Below are 22,726 nucleotides of genomic sequence, written 5' to 3'. Positions count from 1 at the left end.
AAGATTATTGAGATGAGGGACAATAATAATCTGTCCTAAACCCTAGAAGTCTGTTTGCTTGAATTCTGGTGTTTGTTTTAAGGCAAAGCTATTATATTATAGTAGTAATAAATCACTTTAGAAATTACCTCAAACTCCAGATGCAAATGATTTTCCACTTATCCACATTGATAGATGGCAGTAGTGTCTAACACCACTGTCGTATTGGTACATAAAGTACACGAAGAAGAGCAACGTCAACACTAGCTAGAGAACTACTGAATGCCTTAATGCCATTTAAAGGTTATTAATCATCATTGATGAATTGCTCCAACTCCTGAAATATGATACATTTTGATATTACACTAGAGGAAAATACCTCATGAAACTTCAAATAAGTGGCCTGAATGTACCTGCTGTCATATAAGTAATTAGACTTAACATCTAGCATAGGCTATGTTATTTATTATTTACTTTGCTAATGAAAATGCCTACATAAAATTGTTGAATGTTTGTAAATCTGAAGAAAAAAAATCCAAAAAATGTTTCCATGGTTGAATATTATTAAGTGTCCCTGCCACCTAGTGGAGAGAGCGTGAAACTGCTTCAAGTGATTAGCCTGTGGTTGAGAGCCACTTGGGCTTTTCCATTTTATTAGAATAAAACATGGTACAAATTACCTGCTTTTACACAATTAGTTCATGAAATAATTCCTAAAATTTCATCTTTTAAGAAAAAAGAGTCAGTCACATTTTCTACACTGCATCACAAATCAATATAATATTATGTGTTTGTGGTCAATTATTAGAAATTGTTATTTTATTAAATACCTTTAATGCAATTGGCAAAATGTAATTATAAAATAATTCTATAAAATGCACACAACTTTATTTCTAATTGCCATACAAGGAAATCAAATAAAATAAAAAAAAGCATGGTTTACTAATATTCATTTTATCAATATATGCACACACCATCAATGGAGTTATACAGTAATTGCATTATTCTGAATTTATCTGCCCTGTAATTACCAAAATGTTTATGTATATAAACATACATATTTACATATAAAATCTCTTTTTAAAAAAAATTCACAAAGTTAACAAACAACATAAAACTATTAAAAATAAGTGCTGTGTAAATGCAAACAACTGATTTTAATGTATGAAAGACAAAGAAAATGGCTGAAATTACAGTTTTGTCGAGGGGTGGCAGCATTGTACACTTTATTATACAGTCTCATACTGATCAATATTCAAACTGCATAAAAGCTCAAATAGTGAATTCATTTTGAGAAACTTTTAATATGACATGATTTACATATAATGACCACATACGATCCTTCAAAAGGGTAAATCAATGCAAAGACCTCTTTCATGACAAGGATGACATCAAATCAGAGTGCAAGGAGGGGGACATTTTTCTCCCATGTACTTTGGTGGGAAACATGCTTTCTTTTCCTTTTCACAAACAAAGAGAAAATTTTGTTTTTGTTATATTCTCATTTTGCAGACTGGTTAACTGGTATGGCACTGCTTGATCAACATAATTACAAAATTTACATTTTGTGATTAATTTCATAATAAGTATTTAAGTTGCATGTTGTCTTAATGTCATTTTGAGTAGCCTACAGTTGTTAAAAGGCAATATCAAAAACTTTAAATATTAAAGGTGTAGTTTATTAAAGATGTAATTTCTGTACTGCACTACCAAACTGAATAGAAAAATTACTTTTTCCAAACAGTTTTCAGTGGTCAGGATGCTCAAACAAACAGAGCAATGTTTTGATAGTGCCAAAAGAGCCACATTGTTTACACTTTTCAGTGAAATCAACCTAAGAATGGCTTACTTACAGTTGTCTCACATCAAGTATTAACCCTTGTCAAACCATACATTTGACTACAAAAAAAGTATTTAATTAAGCTTCATTAGATATACAGAATATAAATATACATGCAATTCACTGTATGAGTTGAAATGTTCATTACTTACCTTTGCAAAAGAAACAGGCTAAATAGCAGCAGCACTGATATCACATCAGCTGAGATCCATATACACATGTACTCAACAGGCTTCTGGAATTTTTAACATCCATACACAAAGGACATCAGTGATGTTACATATTTAGAAAAGCCTGTGTGAATTATAAATTGGAAAGAAGCTTCTCTTTTATGGCAAAATAGACAGAGGCAGGTGAGTGGATAAGCTGCGATTTACCAAATGCCAGTCAGGCCGAGACATGTTTTTGAGGATGTTGCAGGCATTGGTGGTCACAGAACTGGCCCCAGAGCACCACAGCAATGAGAAGAGCCAGCGTTCATTCACAACCCACAGATTCACTGACACATTCCTATTTCGCAGGTCACTGTTCAGTGTAATATGATTGAAAACAAACAAAAATATGAAGAAAAATTTAAAACAAACAAGTAAACAATAAGTGCGATCAACAAACTACAAATCATCCCATTCACTTGCTTTGGGCTGTATTGCCCAATCTTTTTGTCATGTCGCAACAAGCCAGTCTCTGCACAATAGACAGGAGTGGTGTGGTTGTTTTTACATGCAGTGCCATTCATTAGTCAAGCTTTTCTTGTTTAATTTGATTTTATTTCATCTTTACTGTTGGTTACAATGAGAAAATGACATGTGCACCCATCCGAACACAAAAGTGTCTGGAAAATGTGTCATGAATGAATGAATGAATGAATCAGTCTGTATTTGTTGAATTTGGGCTAGTACACCTTCCTGCTACTACAATTGTTAGTAGGTGCATTTGTGAGTTTAGGCTACAGATGAACTCGTAATTTTCACAGCCTTTCTGTCATCTGTGTTAGAAAACAAAGTCCTGTGAAAACCATCCCTCGCTTTAGGCTGTGAGATTATACCAACATTAATGAATATCATGTCACTGCATGTCAGATGAGCAGCAAAAATCCTCCTACACTCACCTTATTTTACGAGTGCTTAGTGAACTATATTTCACATTCAAGAAGCTTCCACCATCAGCATCCATGTCAGGTAAATTATCATACACATGTTGGTAACCTGGTGCAATCTTGCTCACATCGTTTCTAAATCCTGGAGGAAGCCACCATATCTACAAGTGATCCAAAATATAAATAGCATGAATAATTAGAAATTTTGTTGGATTAATTGAAATATTAGAGATTAAGACTGTATTTATACAGATATACAATAAAAATTGAGAGACCACTGCAAAATTATCAATTTCTCTGGATTTACTATTTATTCTCATGTGTTTGAGTAAAATGAATATCTTTGTTTCATTCTATAAACTACTGACAACATTTCTCCCAATTACCAAATAAAATATTCTCATTTAGAGCATTTATTTGCAGAAAATGACATCTTGTCAAAATAAAAAAAAAGATGCAGTGTTTTCAGACCTCGGATAATGCAAAGAAAACAAATTCATTTTCATTTGTAAACAACACAATACTAACGTTGTAACTTAGAAACAGTTCAGAAATCAATATTTGGTAGAATAACCCTGATTTTCAATCACAGTTATCTTGCGTCTTGGCATGCTCTCTACCAGTCTTTCACATTGCTGTTGGGTGACTTTATGCCACTCCTGGTGCAAAAATTCAAGAAGCTTTGATGTTTGATGGCTTATGGCCATCCATCTTCCTCTTGATCACATTCCAGAGGTTTTCAATGGGGTCCAGGTCTGAAGATTGGGCTGGCCATGTCAGAGCCTTGATCCGGTCATCCTGCATCCACACCTTGATTAACCTGGTTGTGTAGCATGGAGCATTGACCTGCTGGAAAAAACAATCCTCAGAGTTGGGGAACATTATAAGAGCAGAAGGAAGCATGTTTTCTTCCTGGATAACCTTGTACGTGGATTGATTCATGCATCCTTCACAAAGACGAATCTGCTCGATTCCAGCCTCGCTGAAGCACCCCCAGTTCCTCACTGATCCTCCACTAAATTTCACAGTGGGTGCGAGACACTGTGGCTTAAAGGCCTCTTCAGGTCTCAGTCTAACCATTAGACGACAAGGTGGAGGATCTTTAATTCTTAAAACACATAATTGTTTGTTATTTTGACCAGTTGCCATTTTCTGCAAATAAATGCTCTTATTGACAATATTTTTATTTGGAAATTGGGAGAAATGTTGTCAGTACTTTATAGAATAAAACAAAAATGTTCATTTTACTCAAATGCATACCTATAAATAGTATATCCAGAGAAACTGATAATTTTGCAGTGGTCTCTTAATTTTTTCCAGAGCTGTATATATAGTATGTATGTGTGTGTATAATATATATGTATATTCTATTTATTTATATATTACCTTGTCTGGTGAGATGCCTGATTTTTTGATGGTTTCAATAGTATAATAGGAGTCGCTGTAGTAGAATTCCGTTGAGTTTTTCTCATTTTTTAGGTCAAATATGAGGGAGACATTATGCTCTTTGGCCATGACCAAGAGCTCTGATAGCATTGGCACAGTCTGATTCCTAGCTTGCATCTTCTCTTCCTCTGAGAGCGATGAGACTGATCGAAATGGATCTGTCTGTGTTTAGTAATGAAAATATTACATTTTATTTGTCATACCTAAAACTGAAGATCTGAAAGTCAAATGCAATTGAACATTCATGCATTTTTGTTTCTCTATTCAAACTGGTTTCAAAAGTCAGTTGCAATCTCACTTAAAGGGATAGTTAAACCAAAAATGAAAATTATCTCATCATTTACTCACCCTCATGCCATTCCAGAAGTATGACTTTCTTCTGCAGAACACAAATTTTATTTTTTTAAGATTATTTCAGCTCTGTAAGTCTATACAATGCAAGTGAATGGGTACCAAAATTTGGAATCTTTAAAATGCACATTATGGCAGCATAAAAGTAATTCATATGACTCCAGTGGTTAAATCCATATCTTCAGAAGTGATACAATAGATGTGGGTGAGAAACAGATCAATGTTTAAGTCCTTGTGTAAAGGGGGTTAAAGGAAAGGAGAACCGGCTTAACAATATAAACAATATTTAATGAAATAAAAAGACACACACACAAACAAATACAGGGCGGCTGCCCGTAATTCTCTCTCACTCTCGCACTGTCGTCACCAGCCGCCTTTATCCCTCGCGTGCCCCATCAGGCTGATTGGGGACCAGGCATGCGTCATTCCAGCCCACCCCTGCCCCCCTCCACTCTACACCTTGTTTTACTATAAATTCTCCTCCCTGCCCAGTAGGTGGCGATATGCACAGACAATGTGAATCGCCAAAACAAAAAGAATGTGAAAGAGCAGCCTGATAGTAAAAAAGGACTGAAATATTGATCTGTTTCTCACCCAAACTTCTAATTTCGCTTTTGAATATATAGATTTAACCAGAGTAATATGGATTACTTTTATGCTGCCTTTATGTCCTTTTGTTGCTTCAAAATATTTCTTGCATTTATCCATTCACTTGCATTGTGAGGACCTACAGAGCAGAGATATTCTTCTAAAAATATTTGTTTGTGTTCAGCAGAAGAAAGTCATTCACATCTGCGATGGAATGAGGGCGAGTAAATGATAAGAGAATTTTCATTTTTGGGAGAACTATTCCTTTAAATTCTAGGATATTTACAGGAACGCTTATATAACTGTTATTTTCTAATTCTCATGAGGTGAAATCAAAAAAGAAAATGTGTTGATATATCTATTTTCACAGGCCTCTGATCAGGAACTAACTTTACATAGAAAAAAGATTGCCAAAGAACAAATCTACCATATTTTATCATTAGCAGTGGTGGCTAGCAAATAGAGGGCGCAAGGGCACTGCCCCACCCCCCCAATCCACCCACCCCCACAAACACACAAAATAATAATAAATTATATGAACTGATGTAATATGATAGAAAATCATCTGTGCAAAATATGCTTTCCCTCCCCTTCTGCCTGTTCATACTTGTGAAGTTCAGCTCTGGGGAGATAGAGAGGATCGACCACAGGAGGTGGGTCTATGTAGCAATTTAGCCAATTGATGAATTTCACATCAAGATATGAAAATATTTAAGATATGGCATAAAATTTTGCCAATCAGCTTCCTCAAATTTTATCTGTAAAGGTCGATTATTTTATCACAACTAACGAGCCACTGCTAAAGTCAGGACTACTTTGTATGGGTGCAATTTTAACTATGTGACATTAGCAAGTGCAATTATCACTGCTTCCAGACCCAAACCTAAACTCTTCCAAAGTCCGTTTGAGAGGAGAACTTGGGTGGAAAAACTAGAGGTGAAAGAGCTGGGCCTAGTCTGAGAAAGTAAGGAAACACGAGAACACCAGGGCACACCTGGATAATTCTGTCAAGCTAGCCATATTGGGAAGAGTGAACATCGCTAAGCAGCTCAACGACAGCAACAGGATTGCTATGAGGAAACACAATGAGGAGGTGGATAAAAACAAGCACATTTTATCACAACGTTTTGTGGGGCTTTTGAGTTGGCCTTGAGTGGGCATGACGAGACTGACCCCTCTGACAACCCTGGCATTTTTAGGGAATTGGTGGATTTTGTTGCCTCCCTAGACATTGTTCTGGAGGAGCACCTTAAGACACCTTTTTATAGGCATGTCAAAGACGGTACAAAACGAGCTGTTGGACTGCATGATGTCAGTGCTCAAGGGTTACGTTCTGGAGGAAATTGAGGCCGCTGATTTTATCGCCATTCAGGCAGACGAGACAACCCACTGCCAGCTGCTGATTGTGCCAACAGTAACATCCAAGTGCATTTTTTTTGGTTCATTACCATCCAGTACGCAACCGCCGACACCATCACTACAGAGCTTCTGGACAGGCTTAGCACCATACTCCCGAATGGACAAAAGGCCAAACTTAGTGCCCAAGCTTTGATGGGGCTGCTGTAATGAGGGGAGGAACCAGCAGAGTTCAATGTAAGATAATGGATGTCTACAAAAGTGCTCACTATGTCCACTGCTATGCTCATCAGCTGAACCTCATCATGCAGCAGGTAACATCACACTTCCCCAGGCGTCTTTTTTCCGACCTTGGTGGATTTTCAGCCTTCTTCTCCAGGTCATCCAAGCGAATCACCGTGCTTGATCAAGTGGTTGCGCATAGACTCCCCGGAGCCTGTACAACACGTTGGAACTTCCACAGATGTGCTGTAAACACGGTGTACGAGCACAAGGATGACCTCCTAAAGTGTTTCCAGACCATCAGAGTCTCTGGGACCTTTGATCCCGCAACTGTCAGAGAGGCTGGGGGCTTTGTGAGGATGCTTGAAGACGAGGCTTTCGTTTTTTTTCCTAGCATTGTTCCACAAGATCATGCCAAATGTAGACATGCCGTTCAACCAGCTGCAGAAGAGGAACATCGACCCAGTCTTCATTAAAGCACTTGTCCATAGGTTCACAGACAACATGCTAACAATCAGGTAAATAACTATATTTACTATTGTCTGATAAAGCTGTTGTTGTGTTGATGAGTTGCTCACTTCCAGCAGTCTGTAAAAGCCTAAATGCGCCCTGCCATCAAAGTGAATGATTGTCATAGAGCACATCACATTTATTTATTTTTTATTTATTAACTTTATTTTTTGGACCAGGGCCTCCATTCCCTCTCTATGTGGGGACAGTGCATCTGACCAGCAGCACCTGCCCATAAAGCAATGCATGATGCTGGGACCAGGAACACGACAGAGGCTGAATACAGAGGTCAAAAAATTTTTAAACAGATACAGGATGCCGTATTACCACAGCTGACTTTGGTCGAATGATGCAGCAGTCTGTCTGCAATTTAAATTTGCGTTCATATTTTTTTTCACTCCATAGATTCCAGGTTTATGACAGAGCAGTCACAAGCAGCATGATGATTATTTGTAATCCACACACATTGGAAAGGAAATCAGTGTATAAGGCATTCTCGCATGTAACAAAAAATAGGTGGTTTATTTATTGACATGCCCCTGTAAACCTTTGTTTTATTGGGGAAACCAATTGCAAGTTAAAGATCAGGAGAAGTAAACATGCTGTGCAATTAATAATACTGGTGTTAAAACCTTAGTAATCATATAATTGACTTGAACAGGCGTGTTCAGTCAGAATAATTTTCATCAAAATTGGTTTATTGTAAATTTAAGCTGATGATGTATATTTTACATGTATGTGATACCATCCTGATGCATGTGAAGAAGCGGTTCTCCTTCACCCAGCACCTCATCAGCGCAACACTAACTACATTTCCATCAAGGATTTTTTTGCGAAAAAAGTTTTAGCGCATCAAAATAAAGCTGATGGAAAAGCAAATTATCACAAAAATTTCACAAGTGTCAACATTATTTTTCCTTTTAACTCTAGTGCATAAACTATGTTGATACTTCAAATGTCATGAAAAACTGGTTTGGAAACACTTTTTGTTGAGAAAATTGCCATTAACCCAAAAAATATAGTGTCACATGACAGAATTTGCTCCAATCGTTAGCCTGTGTTAATCATGACGTTGGTATACATCTTTTAAAGCCAGTTTATTGTATGCGATTATGAATTGATCTTAATGGCATATAGATCTGATCTGCAAACATGAAACTTCCAGGAGTGCCAACACAAATATCTCGTATCATGCACATCGACAAGTGCACAGAGAACAAATGAATGGCCTCTCTTTGCGATTAATATAATCATGGTAGACATCCATTTATTTATTAAAGTTTATTTTCCACACCATTCAAAATAATAGACGGCAGTCACGGAATTAGCCCACAATATAAAAACCATATAATTTTTGTGCACAAAGATGTTTTAAATAAAATGTAAATACACAATACTAGGACAAAAATATCAGTGTGCTTTTTTGGGACACTAACAGCCAAATTCTATAAAATTATTGTTTAGCTTACTTTTGAAAAAAAATGCAGGCAAAATTCATTGTATTAAATTAAAAAAATTACCAAACAAAAAAGTACAAATAATTTACCAAACAAAAAAATATATGCCTTTTCTTTACACAAACTTAAATTACCGTAGCCTTACACCATTCAGATGAAAAAAGTCGGCTGAATGACATTCTCAGAATGTTCTACACTTTTGATCTTCACTTTCAGAAAATTGGCTTTTGAACATTTTAAAACATTTAAATATTTTAAATCTAACCCTTGTTTCCTCAGATCACATTTGCTGAGCTTCTTCAGAAAATGTAAATTGCATTATTATACAAAAATGTATTTCAAGTTTAGTTGGTCAGTGGTGATGACGATACTTTAGATTAGTTCAAAATAGCCTATTGAAAATCAGGAATGAATCATATGTAAACCCTGATATTACACAGCATCAATTTTTTTTAATAGTTGTGCACACAGCATATACACATCGATTGATGGTCCTTATACTAAGACCAAAGGTTTCCCCCACTACTTGGTACAGGTTTCCAGCTTGAACAGGGCCATGATGATTAGCTTTCAGGACGGAAATGGAGGCAACCTGTGATGGTTGCAACATCAGGAGCAATATTACAGTCCTATCAGAAGAGCAACTGTTCCTATTTGATTGCAATTCCTCATCTTCTGATTGCAAACTGGCTAATTTTAATGAATGGTCTCAATACTCTCCCCATTTTACCAAAACTTCAGAGGAAAGAAATTAGGGACATCTGGGAGGCGAATTAGCGATAAACACACATTTCTGTATGGAATGGCTTAAGGGCAGATTTCTGTTGCAATAAACCAAAACTTTTGCAACAAAGTGTTTTTTAGGCATCATGCACACCGTTTTTATTGATAAAAGGCCATTTGAAATGGAAACAGGCAGAAGAAAGCAAATATACACCCACCTAAAGGATTATTAGGAACACCTGTTCAATTTCTCATTAATGCAATTATCTAATCAACCAATCACACAGCAGTTGCTTCAATGCATTTAGGGGTGTGGTCCTGGTCAAGACAATCTCCTGAACTCCAAATTGAATGTCAGAATGGGAAAGAAAGGTGATTTAAGCAATTTTGAGCGTGGCATGGTTGTTGGTGCCAGACGGGCCGGTCTGAGTATTTCACAATCTGCTCAGTTACTGGGATTTTCACGCACAACCATTTCTAGGGTTTACAAAGAATGGTGTAAAAAGAGAAAAACATCCAGTATGCGGCAGTCCTGTGGGCGAAAATGTCTTGTTGATGCTAGAGGTCAGAGGAGAATGGGCCGACTGATTCAAGATGATAGAAGAGCAACTTTGCCTGAAATAACCACTCGTTACAACCGAGGTATGCAGCAAAGCATTTGTGAAGCCACAACACGCACAACCTTGAGGCGGATGGGCTACAACAGCAGAAGACCCCACCGGGTACCACTCATCTCCACTACAAATAGGAAAAAGAGGCTACAATTTGCAAGAGCTCACCAAAATGTTGCCTGGTCTGATGAGTCTCGATTTCTGTTGAGACATTCAGATGGTAGAGTCAGAATTTGGCGTAAACAGAATGAGAACATGGATCCATCATGCCTTGTTACCACTGTGCAGGCTGGTGGTGGTGGTGTAATGGTGTGGGGGATGTTTTCTTGGCACACTTTAGGCCCCTTAGTGCCAATTGGGCATCGTTTAAATGCCACGGCCTGCCTGAGCATTGTTTCTGACCATGTCCATCCCTTTATGGCCACCATGTACCCATCCTCTGATGGCTACTTCCAGCAGGATAATGCACCATGTCACAAAGCCCGAATCATTTCAAATTGGTTTCTTGAACATGACAATGAGTTCACTGTACTAAAATGGCCCCCACAGTCACCAGATCTCAACCCAATAGAGCATCTTTGGGATGTGGTGGAACAGGAGCTTCATGCCCTGGATGTGCATCCCACAAATCTCCATCAACTGCAAGATGCTATCCTATCAATATGGGCCAACATTCCTAAAGAATGCTTTCAGCACCTTGTTGAATCAATGCCAAGTAGAATTAAGGCAGTTCTGAAGGCGAAAGGGGATCAAACACAGTATTAGTATGGTGTTCCTAATAATCCTTTAGGTGAGTGTATAATATATATATATATATATATATATATATATATATATATATATATATTACGCATTTTCACGTTGTCAATAACAAAACAGAGCGAAAAGTTGATGGAAACTTGGCTACGGTTGCATGGAGAGTTGTTCCCACAACACAGTGTGAAGTTCCCTGACGCAGTGCTTGAAACAACAATGGAGGTGTACCCTATGCTGAACAAGGCCAAGCACAAACAGAACTCTCCTTTATCTATGAGAACAGCGAGTTCAAGGCTAGCAGTGGTGCAGTGCCTTTGTACCAGTTTTTCATGGAGAACAACCTTCAGAGTACTTTCTCAGAGACTGTCAGTCTTCTCAAGATCCTTATCACCACACCCATGACAACAGCAGAATCAGAGAGGTGCTTGTCTACTTTGAAGAGGATCAAGACCTTCCTGAGAAACACCATGACACAGGATCACGTTAAAGCTCTGGCTATGCTTTCCATGGAGAAGAAACTTGACAAGGACATTCCTGACTTCAGTAAGAAAGTAATTAAGAAGTTTGACACCCAGGGAGGAGAGAAGAGCAAAATTCCTGTACAAATAAGCTGTCAGGAAAACATGCAGGTTTTTTCACCACATTGAGTTTTCTTGTACATAGTTGTCCTCAGTCTCATTTGTTTAACTTGGTCAGGGAGTCATCGCCATTTAATTGAGACTGTTAAATTATTTCTTCATAGCTGTTAATGAATAACCATGTGTCAAGAAGATGTACTCAAACTTTGACTGGTAGTGTACATTTCTTCATGTTGAGCCCCAGTGTGGTGTTTTTGTGTATAGTTGACATTTTAAAATAAATCTCAAATAATTCCATGTGTAAGAAGTCAATGGGCACAAGTGTTGTTTTGTTATCAATATTCTTCAAAATACCTTTTGTGTTCAACAGAAGAAAGTAAGTCATGCAGGTTTGGAACAAAATGAGGGTGTGTGAATGATGACAGTATTGTCATTTTTGGGTGAACTACCTCTTTAACTGTTTTTCTTAAACTTTTTCTTTAACTTTCACTGTTTTGCATTAAATCATACTGGGATGGTTGCTGAAATTATTGCATGTGGTACAGCCCTACCCAGACAATTTCCTATCAGCCGCCACTGATCATTATATTATTTTTTAATCTGCAGCAATAAAGTACTATATGAAATGTGTTAGCATAGTTTTAAATACATACAGTAAAAATTACAAATAATATTTTAGCTCTCACCATTAAAAACCATTCGCCTGCATTTAACATCTTTAACTCTTGCACTGTGAAGTTGGTGTGCGTGGAGCTATCTCGTCCTGGAAATTTATATTTCACATCAGTCGTTCTTAGCAGAAAATTTGAGCCATCATCATGCATGAGAAAAGGCATCATGTCCTTACTGAAAAAGTAGAAAAGTATTTGTTTTCTTGTTTAAAACAGTGGCAACATGTGTCCATATACAGTACTAAAGAGAAACTGTACCTGAGCTGTACATCTGTCTCAAATGCCACAACTTCACACTCCACACTCCTCCGGAATGACATCATGGTGTTCTCTGGAGCCAGCTAAACACATATGAAATATATTCAGTTCCTTAAAATAAATCAACAAGCCATTAAGGAAAAATAGAAATGACTTGATTAGCTTTTTGGTTGTTTTTGATTGGTCTGATATTTTCCTTTAGATATTATTTAGCTGTCAGATAATTAAGAATAAGGCATTCGATCCCTTTTTACTTACAGTATATCTTACCGACTCTTAATCAATATATAATTAAATTATTTTTAAAAGTGTTATTGTTTTTGCATATTACCATAGAATATAAAAATCGAAACTTGATTTTACATAGAAAAAAGAAAATACCTTTTTAAGCTAGGACAAAAAAAAACTTTCAGTGATCATTATTTTACCACATAAATATATGTTCAGGTTTGCACCTGATTGCACCGAAGCTGCGCTATCGGTGTTCTTTCCACACTTTTATTTATAGTTAACCTCCAGTCTCCTGACAAGCACTGGAAGATCAAATGTCACTCTTCCACCTTCCCTGCTTGTGGAATTCAACTGATAGTGTTTGAGCTGGTTTATGAAACCGATTGATAGACTACCAATGAAATCCTCTTTCTGGATGGGGACTACATATTTTGTAATGACAGTAATTTTTTTTATCAGTGATAATTAAATCTATAAATTGCTTATGATTGAAAACTGTTCTGACATGATTTACATTCCCACAACTAGATAGCTTACAACCTGGGAATGATGCCATAGTCATAATCCTAAACAGATTCAGAACCTTTAGCATATGATTCATCATGTGGCTTGTCAAATTTCAACACCCACATAATCTGTTCAAAAGGGCAAGACTTTGATGGCCACAGTAATGTAAACACAGGGTAATAGACGTTTTATCAAAGGGAAGGTATGTCTCCAAATGAATGTTTCCACTAACAGCATTCCCACATACCATAGGAGCACCGCGATGTCCAATGAGTGCAGGCTTTGGGGGAAGAGTATTGGTGATGCATGGAGAGCAGATTACAAGAGGGGACAGGAACACGGCAGCTGACACTATCAGGAACGTCACCATAATGAAGACCTTACAAGCTATACAAAAAATAAATAAAATCACAGACACAATAAACGGACTGACAGAATTTTGACACTTATAATTATATTATATTCACACCAATCATCTGTCCCACAGCTGATTCACAGTGGCTATAAGCTTTCGAATTTTAATGTGGGAATACATTACAAATCTGATCTGTTATGTTTAATATTGAAAGTTATTATAAAGCATAAAAACAGAACCAGTCATCCATCTAACCTTGCTCAAATCTGATATAATAATTACACTGTGAGGTACAATTGTGTTCGTAAGTTTCTATAACCCTTCTAAGATGTTTATTTTTACCTTTTTGGAGACAAAATGACAACTGATACTACAAAAATAACTGTTTAAAATTTGTATTCCCTGGGTTCCTAATAACTTGCCTCCTTGAGCATCATTGACTTATTGCTGCCTTTTGTGGGATGGATGGATGGATGGGCACTTTATTAGGAACACCTGTACACCTAATTATCTATGCAATTATCTAATCTTCTAGTTGTGTGGCAGTAGTGCATTGCATAAAATCATGCAGATATGAGTCAGGAGCTTCAGTTAATGTTCACATCAACCATCAGTATGAGGGAAAAAATTTATTTAGACCATGGCATGATTGTTGGTGCCAGACAGGCTGGTTTGAGTATTTCTGTAACTGCTAATCTCCTGGGAGTTTACATCCAGTGAGCGGCAGTTCTGCGGACAGAAATGCCTTATTGATGAGAAGACAACATAGAATGGCCAGACTGGTTTAAGTTGACAGAAAGGCTACGGTAAGCCAAATAACCACTCTGTACAATTGTAGTGAGCAGGATAGCATCTCAGAATGCAAAATATGTCTAACCTCTACATGGGATGTGCTACAACAACAGAAGACAAAGTTGGAAACTTTATTAGGACCATAGTGTTCCTAATAAGTGCTCAGTGAGTGTATAACCTACAACAGTGTTTTTTCATCTTGCATTGCTGGTATAATAAATAAATGTTTAGGTACATGTCAGGGGGTTTTGTGCCCACTACTAACCAGTTGTTTTTGCTCTATGGTAACTCTGAAACACAAGCCAGCTGATCAGAATCAAAGCCACCAGAGCACCCAGCTGCAGGAACGGAGCAGTGGCCTATGGGAAATCAAGGAGTGTATTTTCATACTCTTTACAGAACAACAATAGTGGTGTAACTGGAGATACTGACACATGAGTGTCAATTCCATAGTAAATGCTGCATAATGTATTATCTTGGTGAAAAAAATATCACACTGCCATTTCTAATATATGAGCTGACCTGAGATTCCCAAAAAAAAAATACCTGAAATGACATATAGACAGTTTTCCACTCCTCTTTCCATTTTATGCTCATCCCAGCTGTGCTAAGAGTGACAATGAGGAGACCCAAGATCAGCAATACCTATACCGAACACAGAGCATTTATTAATGTTTTTGCTTCGTGCAAGCATCCCTTAAAACGGAGTAATAGCCATATTAAGTGTTACCAAAATGTTTAATATGAGCTTCATTAAATGTATTGGTGTGCTAGGTTAAAACAGTTCATGTCAATAAAGAGTACCTTATGCAGCCAGTGTAAAACCAAGGGTTCTCGGAGTGCAAAATGCAGTAATGCAAATACCTGAAATAAATGAAGAATGACTTCATTGGAACAAACCATTATCTAGAATTATTAACCACAGAGCAATCGGGTCCACATTATGCCTTTTAATATTCCCATTCGCTCTTACCTGTAGAAGAAGGCAGTATGTGGCTATCACAGCAGAAATGACTAACAATATCATGTACCAGTTCACCCATTTTTTAAGTGTTTTGAAGGCCGTCCTGTAGGAGGAAATTTAAGCAATATGGCACAATGACAGTTATTGCTAACTTTTGTAACACAAGGTCAATGGATTTACAATGTACTTCTATGATTAGTGTAATGTGTGGTTGTGTTTATGTATGTGCTCACCAATTTAAATCACTGTGGTCATTGTATGCAATATAACAAATGTACATCCAAGGCAGGGCAAGTAAGGATACAAAAGAAAGAAAAGAGAACCAGTAGCATGCCGTCTGAAAAGAAAGTAAACAGAAAAAAGTGAAAATTGCACTGAATGCACACTTTAAATCTGTCTTTTTAGTTATGAAAGATTTTTAGAACTTTATTTATTTCCATGTTTTCCCAAGACTGTGGGAACCCAGTAGGTACAGTAGTTAAAAAGTTTCTCTGAATCTGTGAATCCTCAAACAATGACAAATCATGTTTAAACTGAGCACTTAAGGGAAAAGTGTACTATAAAACTTTTTCAATACTCTACCTGTGTGCACGTGACTGTTTCCAGTCAGGGGTTAACCAGAAATGAAAGCCTGGGGGAACTAGAGCAAATCCTGTCTCACACTTTTGCTTATTTTTCTGGATATGCAAAAGTAGGGTCCATTTATAAACCAAGTGGTTATTATGATAACAGATTATTACTAGTCCATCCCACACAAGATTTTAGAAATCTCTGAATTAAACAATAACGGTTTCTGTCACAAATCAAAAGAATTTAGAGTATTTTGAAGCTTGTAATTAAAAATGTTCTGCATGTCATGATCATCAGTCTCCACAAGCTTTGTACTTGCAAGCAATATTTTAAGAAATAAGATTATTGTTCATTAAGGAGGCATTCAATGGCAACAATTACCTTTTATTCCATTCTACATTTATTAGTCATGGTAAAATATTCCACTTCACTCAACTGATTTTGCAGGTCTCTCGAAGGAAAAAAAAAAAGACAGAAAGATAACTGCAGATCATACTAACAGTGGGAGAGAATGGGTGCAGCACAAGAAAGAATTTTAGAATATATCAGCATTGATGTGTAACTTTATCATGCCATATAAGGCGAGGCCATTTAAAGATGAAGTGTGTAATTTCTGCGCCACTAGCGTCACTAAACGGAATTGCTAAAGCAATGATTGTTTCCAAATAGGTTTCCGGACACTTTCCTCATCTTCCATTGAATGATCAAACATTAAGCTCTGCCCCAAACTCATGTGTTTGGTTGAGCCAATGTTACTCTTCTGGGAAATCAATTGAATGAAAATCTCACTTTTCGTCGCGTATTACTTTGACTGTTCCAGTGACAACTGTAGATCCCTCTCAGACAGGTTTGGAAAATGATCAAGGGCATTGTGTTTGCTCCATCAAATGATTCCAGCAATGCAGATGAATGGACGTCTTTTCTTGTAGATAGTGAGGTTCACCCTCATGTGTACTGGTGTAGGTGTTCGCTAGAAAATGACTCACTGCTTCACACCTGAAAAGAGCAGGAATATGAAAGAGAATAAATTACATTGCATATTCAAGGAAACCTATTTTTCCCCTTTTTAATCCCCTTTTCTCCCAATTTGAAATGCCCAATTCCCACTACTTAGTAGGTCCTCGTGGCACGGTTACTCGCCTCAATCCGGGTGGAAGAGGACAAGTCTCAGTTGCCTCTGCTTCTGAGACAGTCAGTCTATGCATCTTATCACGTGACTCGTTGTGCATGACACCGAAGAGACTCTGCATTTGGAGGCTCATGCTATTCTCCGCGATCACAGCACAATTTATCATGCGTCCAATTGAGAGCGAGAACCACTAATCGTGAACACCAGGAGGTTCCCCCACATGACCCTACCCTCCCTAGCAACCAGGCCAATTTGGATGCTTAGGAACCTGGCTTGAGTCACTCAGCACACCCTGGATTTGAACTTGCGACTCCAGGGGTGGTAGTCAACGTCAATACTCGCTGACCAACCCAGGCCCCACAGGAAACCTATTTTTAATTTTGCTTCAATATAGAACTGAATGGCAAATTCACTAAACAGTTGAGGCACTTTAGCGCATTGTATTTCCGTGCTATGGTCTGCGTCTTAATCAAGAACCACCCGTAATCTAGTTTAAACTAGGCAATTATGTGCTGGGAATACCACTGCACTGCAAGTATTACATTTCTGTTAAAATGAGGATTCTTATAATATGTTTGTGTACAGTATATTTTCTATGCCTGGCTTAGTAAGTCTGGAACACTTAAATCCTTCATCTAACATGACACATTTGCACATTTGAAAAAGAGGTGATTTGTTTCCTATGTCTCAGTCACATGATGGTGGAGGAAAGGAAAGGTTAAACTTAATTAGAAGTGGCAATCAGTTAAAAAAAGGCTCAATCACTCACTTCTAATAAAAAGATGGAAAGTTCTCCACCAGCTTAAGTTAACTGGTTACACCTGTGTAAATGATAAATGTCTAAATATATTCTTATTTAAGCTCCCTTACAGAGCATCCTATAATCAAGGGAAATGTTGTCAGGTCATGAAAAAGTTATTCGAGTGCTCTGCAGTAATTATATGGGCCACCGTTTCCGACATAAGATATAAAGGATCATTTTGTGTGTGAAAAAAGTATAAGGGCATTTTCCCTGTTTTGACAGGTTATGCATTAAATGAAACATAATCCCTGTTGTTCCTAAGTGGTTGTGAAAAATGTTTCTGAATGGATGGGGGTTTTTTTCAGGTTCAGTTGATGTGAAACTCATGATCAGATAAACAGGTCTAAACAGTGGACTAATAAGTCAACTGAAGAACTCAAGGCAACTCTTTATGGAGATGTATAGCACAACAGAAAGAAAAGAAATGTAATGATATATTATTGTCATATGGCAATATTCACATAGCAAATTAAAAAGGAGGCTTTGAAGCAGAAGGAAACAAAATATATATGGTGTATTTATACACATAAGATTTCTAAAAAATAAAAATGGATGAGTTAAAATGGAGAGTGAAGGAAAAGCTTTCAACAAGAGCCAACTCCTTCAAGACTGGAAAGTATCTCATGCATCATGAAGTTGGTTTAGAGAATGCAAAGCGGTTACCAAGGCAAAGAGGAGCTACCTTAAAGAATCTAAGTCAGTTTTTGTTGCTGTTGGCTTCATAATTTCTATACTCGCATTTGTGTTATTCCATAGTTTTGATAACTTCACTATTATTCTAAACTGAGGAAAATGGTATTTGTAAACAAGTTGGTTTGTACAAAATTACTGGTACAGTATATTCAGAGAAGAAATTGGCTTTTCAAATGTGTACAAACTAAAAGAAAAAAGCAGCAAACCTTGTACTTCGTGCCTTGCCATACCATGACATCAGAGTCAAAATCTCTGAGGGTGCTTCTGAATTTAGTGGGGGTGCTCTAGTAGTAAAAGTGAAGATGCAATAAAGCACCAACATTGATCAATTTGGGGTGTTTTAACGTCTGTTTAAGCACCACCGCAGAACCAAGCCTGCATAACATCCCAAGAAAGCCCTCTGGTTTCTTGTTTCTTGGTTTATAGTAAAATTATATTATGTAAAATCTTAATTCTCAAGATATTAACTTTTACATTTATTACATTTATTAAAAAGCCTTTTGCTGTGGTGGTGATTTTGTATTGCAAAAGCCATTACCAAGTATTCCCAAGGCCATTTCTATGGAACTGCCATATATGTCTAATATATTATAGTTCCAACAGGGTTAATGCAATTTCTTCTGAAAAGGTCACTATTAGGAATCAGGAGAGATTAGGAGCTCAAAGATCCATTCTTGTAAGGCAGTTTTGAGCTCCGTAACATAAGCAGCCTTTTTCCCAATAGAGGACACGCTTCATAAGACTGGGGGAATAAGCATTCTCCTGACTTGACAAAGAAGAAAGGAATCATGTCAAGTACAGCAGAGTTGTTAAGTTGATATTCTGTCTCATGCAGGCAGGCATGACAGTGCTTTTAATTTGTTACTTTATCACCTTATCAGGCGAAGACTACTTTGTCAACCTGCAGCTCTACTAAATGGCCTGCTGTACTGCAGTCATAATCCAGCATTATTCAACTGTTTTTGCAGCATATAACAACCATCGTGCATGGACCACTTTAAAAGTGCCATTTTCTTATAAACACGCCACAATTCACAGAACAGTCTACAGCTCCTTTGTCCAGTTCATGGACTGAGTTTCAATGTTTCAATGAGAAGGCACAAAAGGGAAGTGTCTTGTTTCACTGTAAGCTGTTCTCTAAGAAAATAATAATTAACAGAATAGGCTTTTGCATATCCAGTTATATCAACCACAAAGTCTCCCTTTATGTGGACGAATTCTTTACTTACAAAACCCACATACATCACTTCAAGAAAATCTTATTAACCAGTTTTCTATATTGGAAGAAATTCACAGTTCAGTAAATGGTACCATGACACGGTCACAAACCATTCAGACAACATTATGCCTTTCAGAGTGCACTTCTACTTTATTTCATCTGACCCATTTAGCCTCAACTTTATAACACTGCAAAATGATTTAAACCGTTGAACGAACTTACCACTTTTTCTCATTGGACACCACTATTAAAATATCCATTTACAAGGTTTACAAAGGAATTCGACCACCAATATGTTTGACTCCCTGCATAGTTATAACATTTTAATTCTACTGGACAAATAATATTTTTAAAAAAAACACAAGGAACAAGAAGGATTAGTCTAACTTTCAGTAGAATTTCCCCCAAAATGGGAAAATTACCTCAATTTTACCACGTACAATAAATAATAATAAATGTTTAAATACCTCAAGACTATCTAAACCTAATATAGTGCATTGTAGAGGAATTTACATAAATGTAATATCAAATTTTAAATAAAATTACTAAATCAATAAAAAAAATAATAAAAAAATTGGGTGGGGTGGGGGTTGTGGGGGTGCCACACACTAATTAATAATTAATAACTGGAGAGACAGAAACAATTGCTCTTGTGTTACAAAGTTCCACTATATATCTAGGCATAGACATGCGTGACACACCCTGCATCAATTAGGCAAGAAAGTAGGCAACTAACTTTCATTTTAAGGAGTGTTATTTCTATTAATCTTATTTACAACAGTAACACAAGGAAGCAAAAACAACCTATCCCCACAGTGCAGACAGGTATGACAGGACATATTAAGCAAAGGCAAAAAAAATTATAATTTTTATTTATTTATCATCACATGTGAAGAGATTGTCAAGTCAACAAACTATTAATTTTGCCCTGGTGAAAATTTCATAGTATTTTGTAACTGATAACTAAATTACATCAACTTAAATATTTTGGTTTTTAATATGTATTTTTTTAAAAGATTACTCATTTAAATTTCAGGGAAAAAAATCCATAAAATGTAATTAAGTAAATCTTAAAATAATTTTTGTGTATAAAACAAAAATGATTTCCTCTCTTTGATTCTTGCGAACGGTTTCAACAGTCTTTTAGGTTACATTTTTGTCCTTTTGCAGCTAAATGTGATTTAAATTAAATCTTGACATACAGTATTTAATTTCAGATCATATCAGATCAAATTCTTAAATATAATCCAGACATGTCTCTCATCAACTGTGTACATTTCTAGTACACTTACCAAATCCACTACAAAACCAAATCATCAACATCACAGGCTTTTATGTGCTCATTAGAGCAGCGATTTCCAAATGGGTGACAATCTCTGTTGAAGTCTCTGCTCAGTTTAACATTTTAATAAACACTGATATTAAAAAGAGCTGGCAGTATGTTTTTGCATGCTCTAAATGTGTGCCATAGTTTAAAAAGAAGGTTTGGGAACCTGCATTAGAGAGCAGAACTTTGACTGATAAAAAGTGCCACAAAAACAAACATCACACTTAAGATAATTGAATAGTTATTTAACTCATCACTCATGTAAGTTTCTCTTCTGTTACGCCTAAGTGTTTTATTTCAAGAGATGTTTGTTTGAAACAATAAAACGTGGCTAGTAAAGAAATAAAGAAAAGAAAATGCAGCCTATATGCAAAACTTTATGAAAATCCTGCAGACAAATCAAATGGCTAGGTCAAGTCACATTTTGTTGGGCACAGTGTGTGTGTGTCTTTCAGGTCATTTGCTTTTAAATAAAAAGTAGCAAGTAAAAGATAATCCTATCTTTCACAGAGTTTCTGTTTATGATATTACAATGTTGCAGAGGTGTTACAATGAGCTGAATCGACCCATTTAGACAAAATGAATAATATACAATATTCACTCAATATTCAATACACTAGTTCTGTCTGATACAAGAATTGTGATTTGGGTGGCCAAATTTAACACACATTTTCTTTAATGCTAAATGTTTCACAAATAATTTACAGCCTGCAGTTCAGTGACATCATGCTGTCGTCTTATGTCATAAAAAAATATATCCAAAGTTATTAAAACAATATTGAGGGTAAATCTGTAGCTCGACAACCCAATAAGGCAACATTTCCCAGTGCAACAGTAAATACTTAAATGATTTGCAAATCAAAGTAAATATTTTACCAAATCAAATCGTAAACTTATTTATTACACCTGGTTTTGGTCAGGCTATTGATTATCCGTGATGCACAAACGTCAAAACTTTATTGTTGAATGCTAACACGGCATTTCCAATAACTTTCACAGACAAAAACTGACATTGTTTTAGGAGTCGATGTCTTCAGCTCACTTTTTTTCCTAACATGATGTTGCTGTAGTAGCTCACATTTAATGAGCACACCTGGCGATATTTTGCTCATGCTTTGAAGAGCAAGTCGGCGAGAATAAGTCAAATATAAATTTGCATATTAATGTCTTACCTTGTTTAAGAAGTAACATGTGATGTGGAATTCACAACCAGTCTCTCTAAACCACACACATTTAGACATTTCTTCCAGTTTCTGCATCCGAACCCTCCCGTGGACTGAATATTAATAAGTGCACATTCCTTACCGCTTTCCTATCGACCAGAACCAATGAATGAAAAGCTGTGGAGTGCTTGTTACAGAGGGCGCCCAGAAAATCGGCCGTAACAAAAAGGGAACCTCTGGCTGGGACAAGTCTCGCGAGAGTCGCATGTGACATTCCTAAAACTGTGTTTATTCTGTTTATTTTGAGTCCCACTGAAACCACAGAAATATTCCTAATCCTAAAATTCACTTTAACCCAACGCAAAACCTTTCCTAATCCTAACTTTAGTAACAGCAAGATCAACTCTCGCGAGATACGATCAGGAAAATCGAACCACTCTTTGCGCAGTTAGATTTTGCCAATTGGGAATTTTAAAGGCGTTACTACGTAAGGCACGCTACCTTACATACAAATGCAAATTCGATTATATAA

General features: G+C 36.7%; 1 protein-coding gene across 1 annotated transcript; it reads right to left on the bottom strand.

Annotated features, from left to right (window-relative positions):
- Positions 1-604: 604 nt before the first annotated feature.
- Positions 605-22,442, bottom strand: LOC127660178 (glycerophosphoinositol inositolphosphodiesterase GDPD2-like). The gene is made up of 15 exons (XM_052150287.1): positions 22,204-22,442; positions 16,651-16,857; positions 15,525-15,628; positions 15,301-15,394; positions 15,132-15,191; positions 14,874-14,972; positions 14,593-14,686; positions 13,428-13,567; positions 12,443-12,525; positions 12,200-12,359; positions 4,302-4,523; positions 2,928-3,076; positions 2,197-2,344; positions 1,972-2,054; positions 605-1,439 (listed from the first exon to the last, which is right to left on the bottom strand). Exons 2-15 carry the CDS (start codon positions 16,729-16,731, stop codon positions 1,376-1,378), a joined length of 1,581 nt encoding a protein of 526 aa, XP_052006247.1. The 5' UTR covers positions 16,732-16,857; positions 22,204-22,442; the 3' UTR covers positions 605-1,375.
- Positions 22,443-22,726: the final 284 nt, after the last annotated feature.

Source organism: Xyrauchen texanus, chromosome 19 (genome assembly GCF_025860055.1).
Source record: "Xyrauchen texanus isolate HMW12.3.18 chromosome 19, RBS_HiC_50CHRs, whole genome shotgun sequence".
NCBI lineage: Eukaryota > Metazoa > Chordata > Actinopteri > Cypriniformes > Catostomidae > Xyrauchen > Xyrauchen texanus.
The sequence above is the reverse complement of the archived record's forward strand: the minus strand, read 5'-3'. Positions and strand labels throughout refer to the sequence as shown.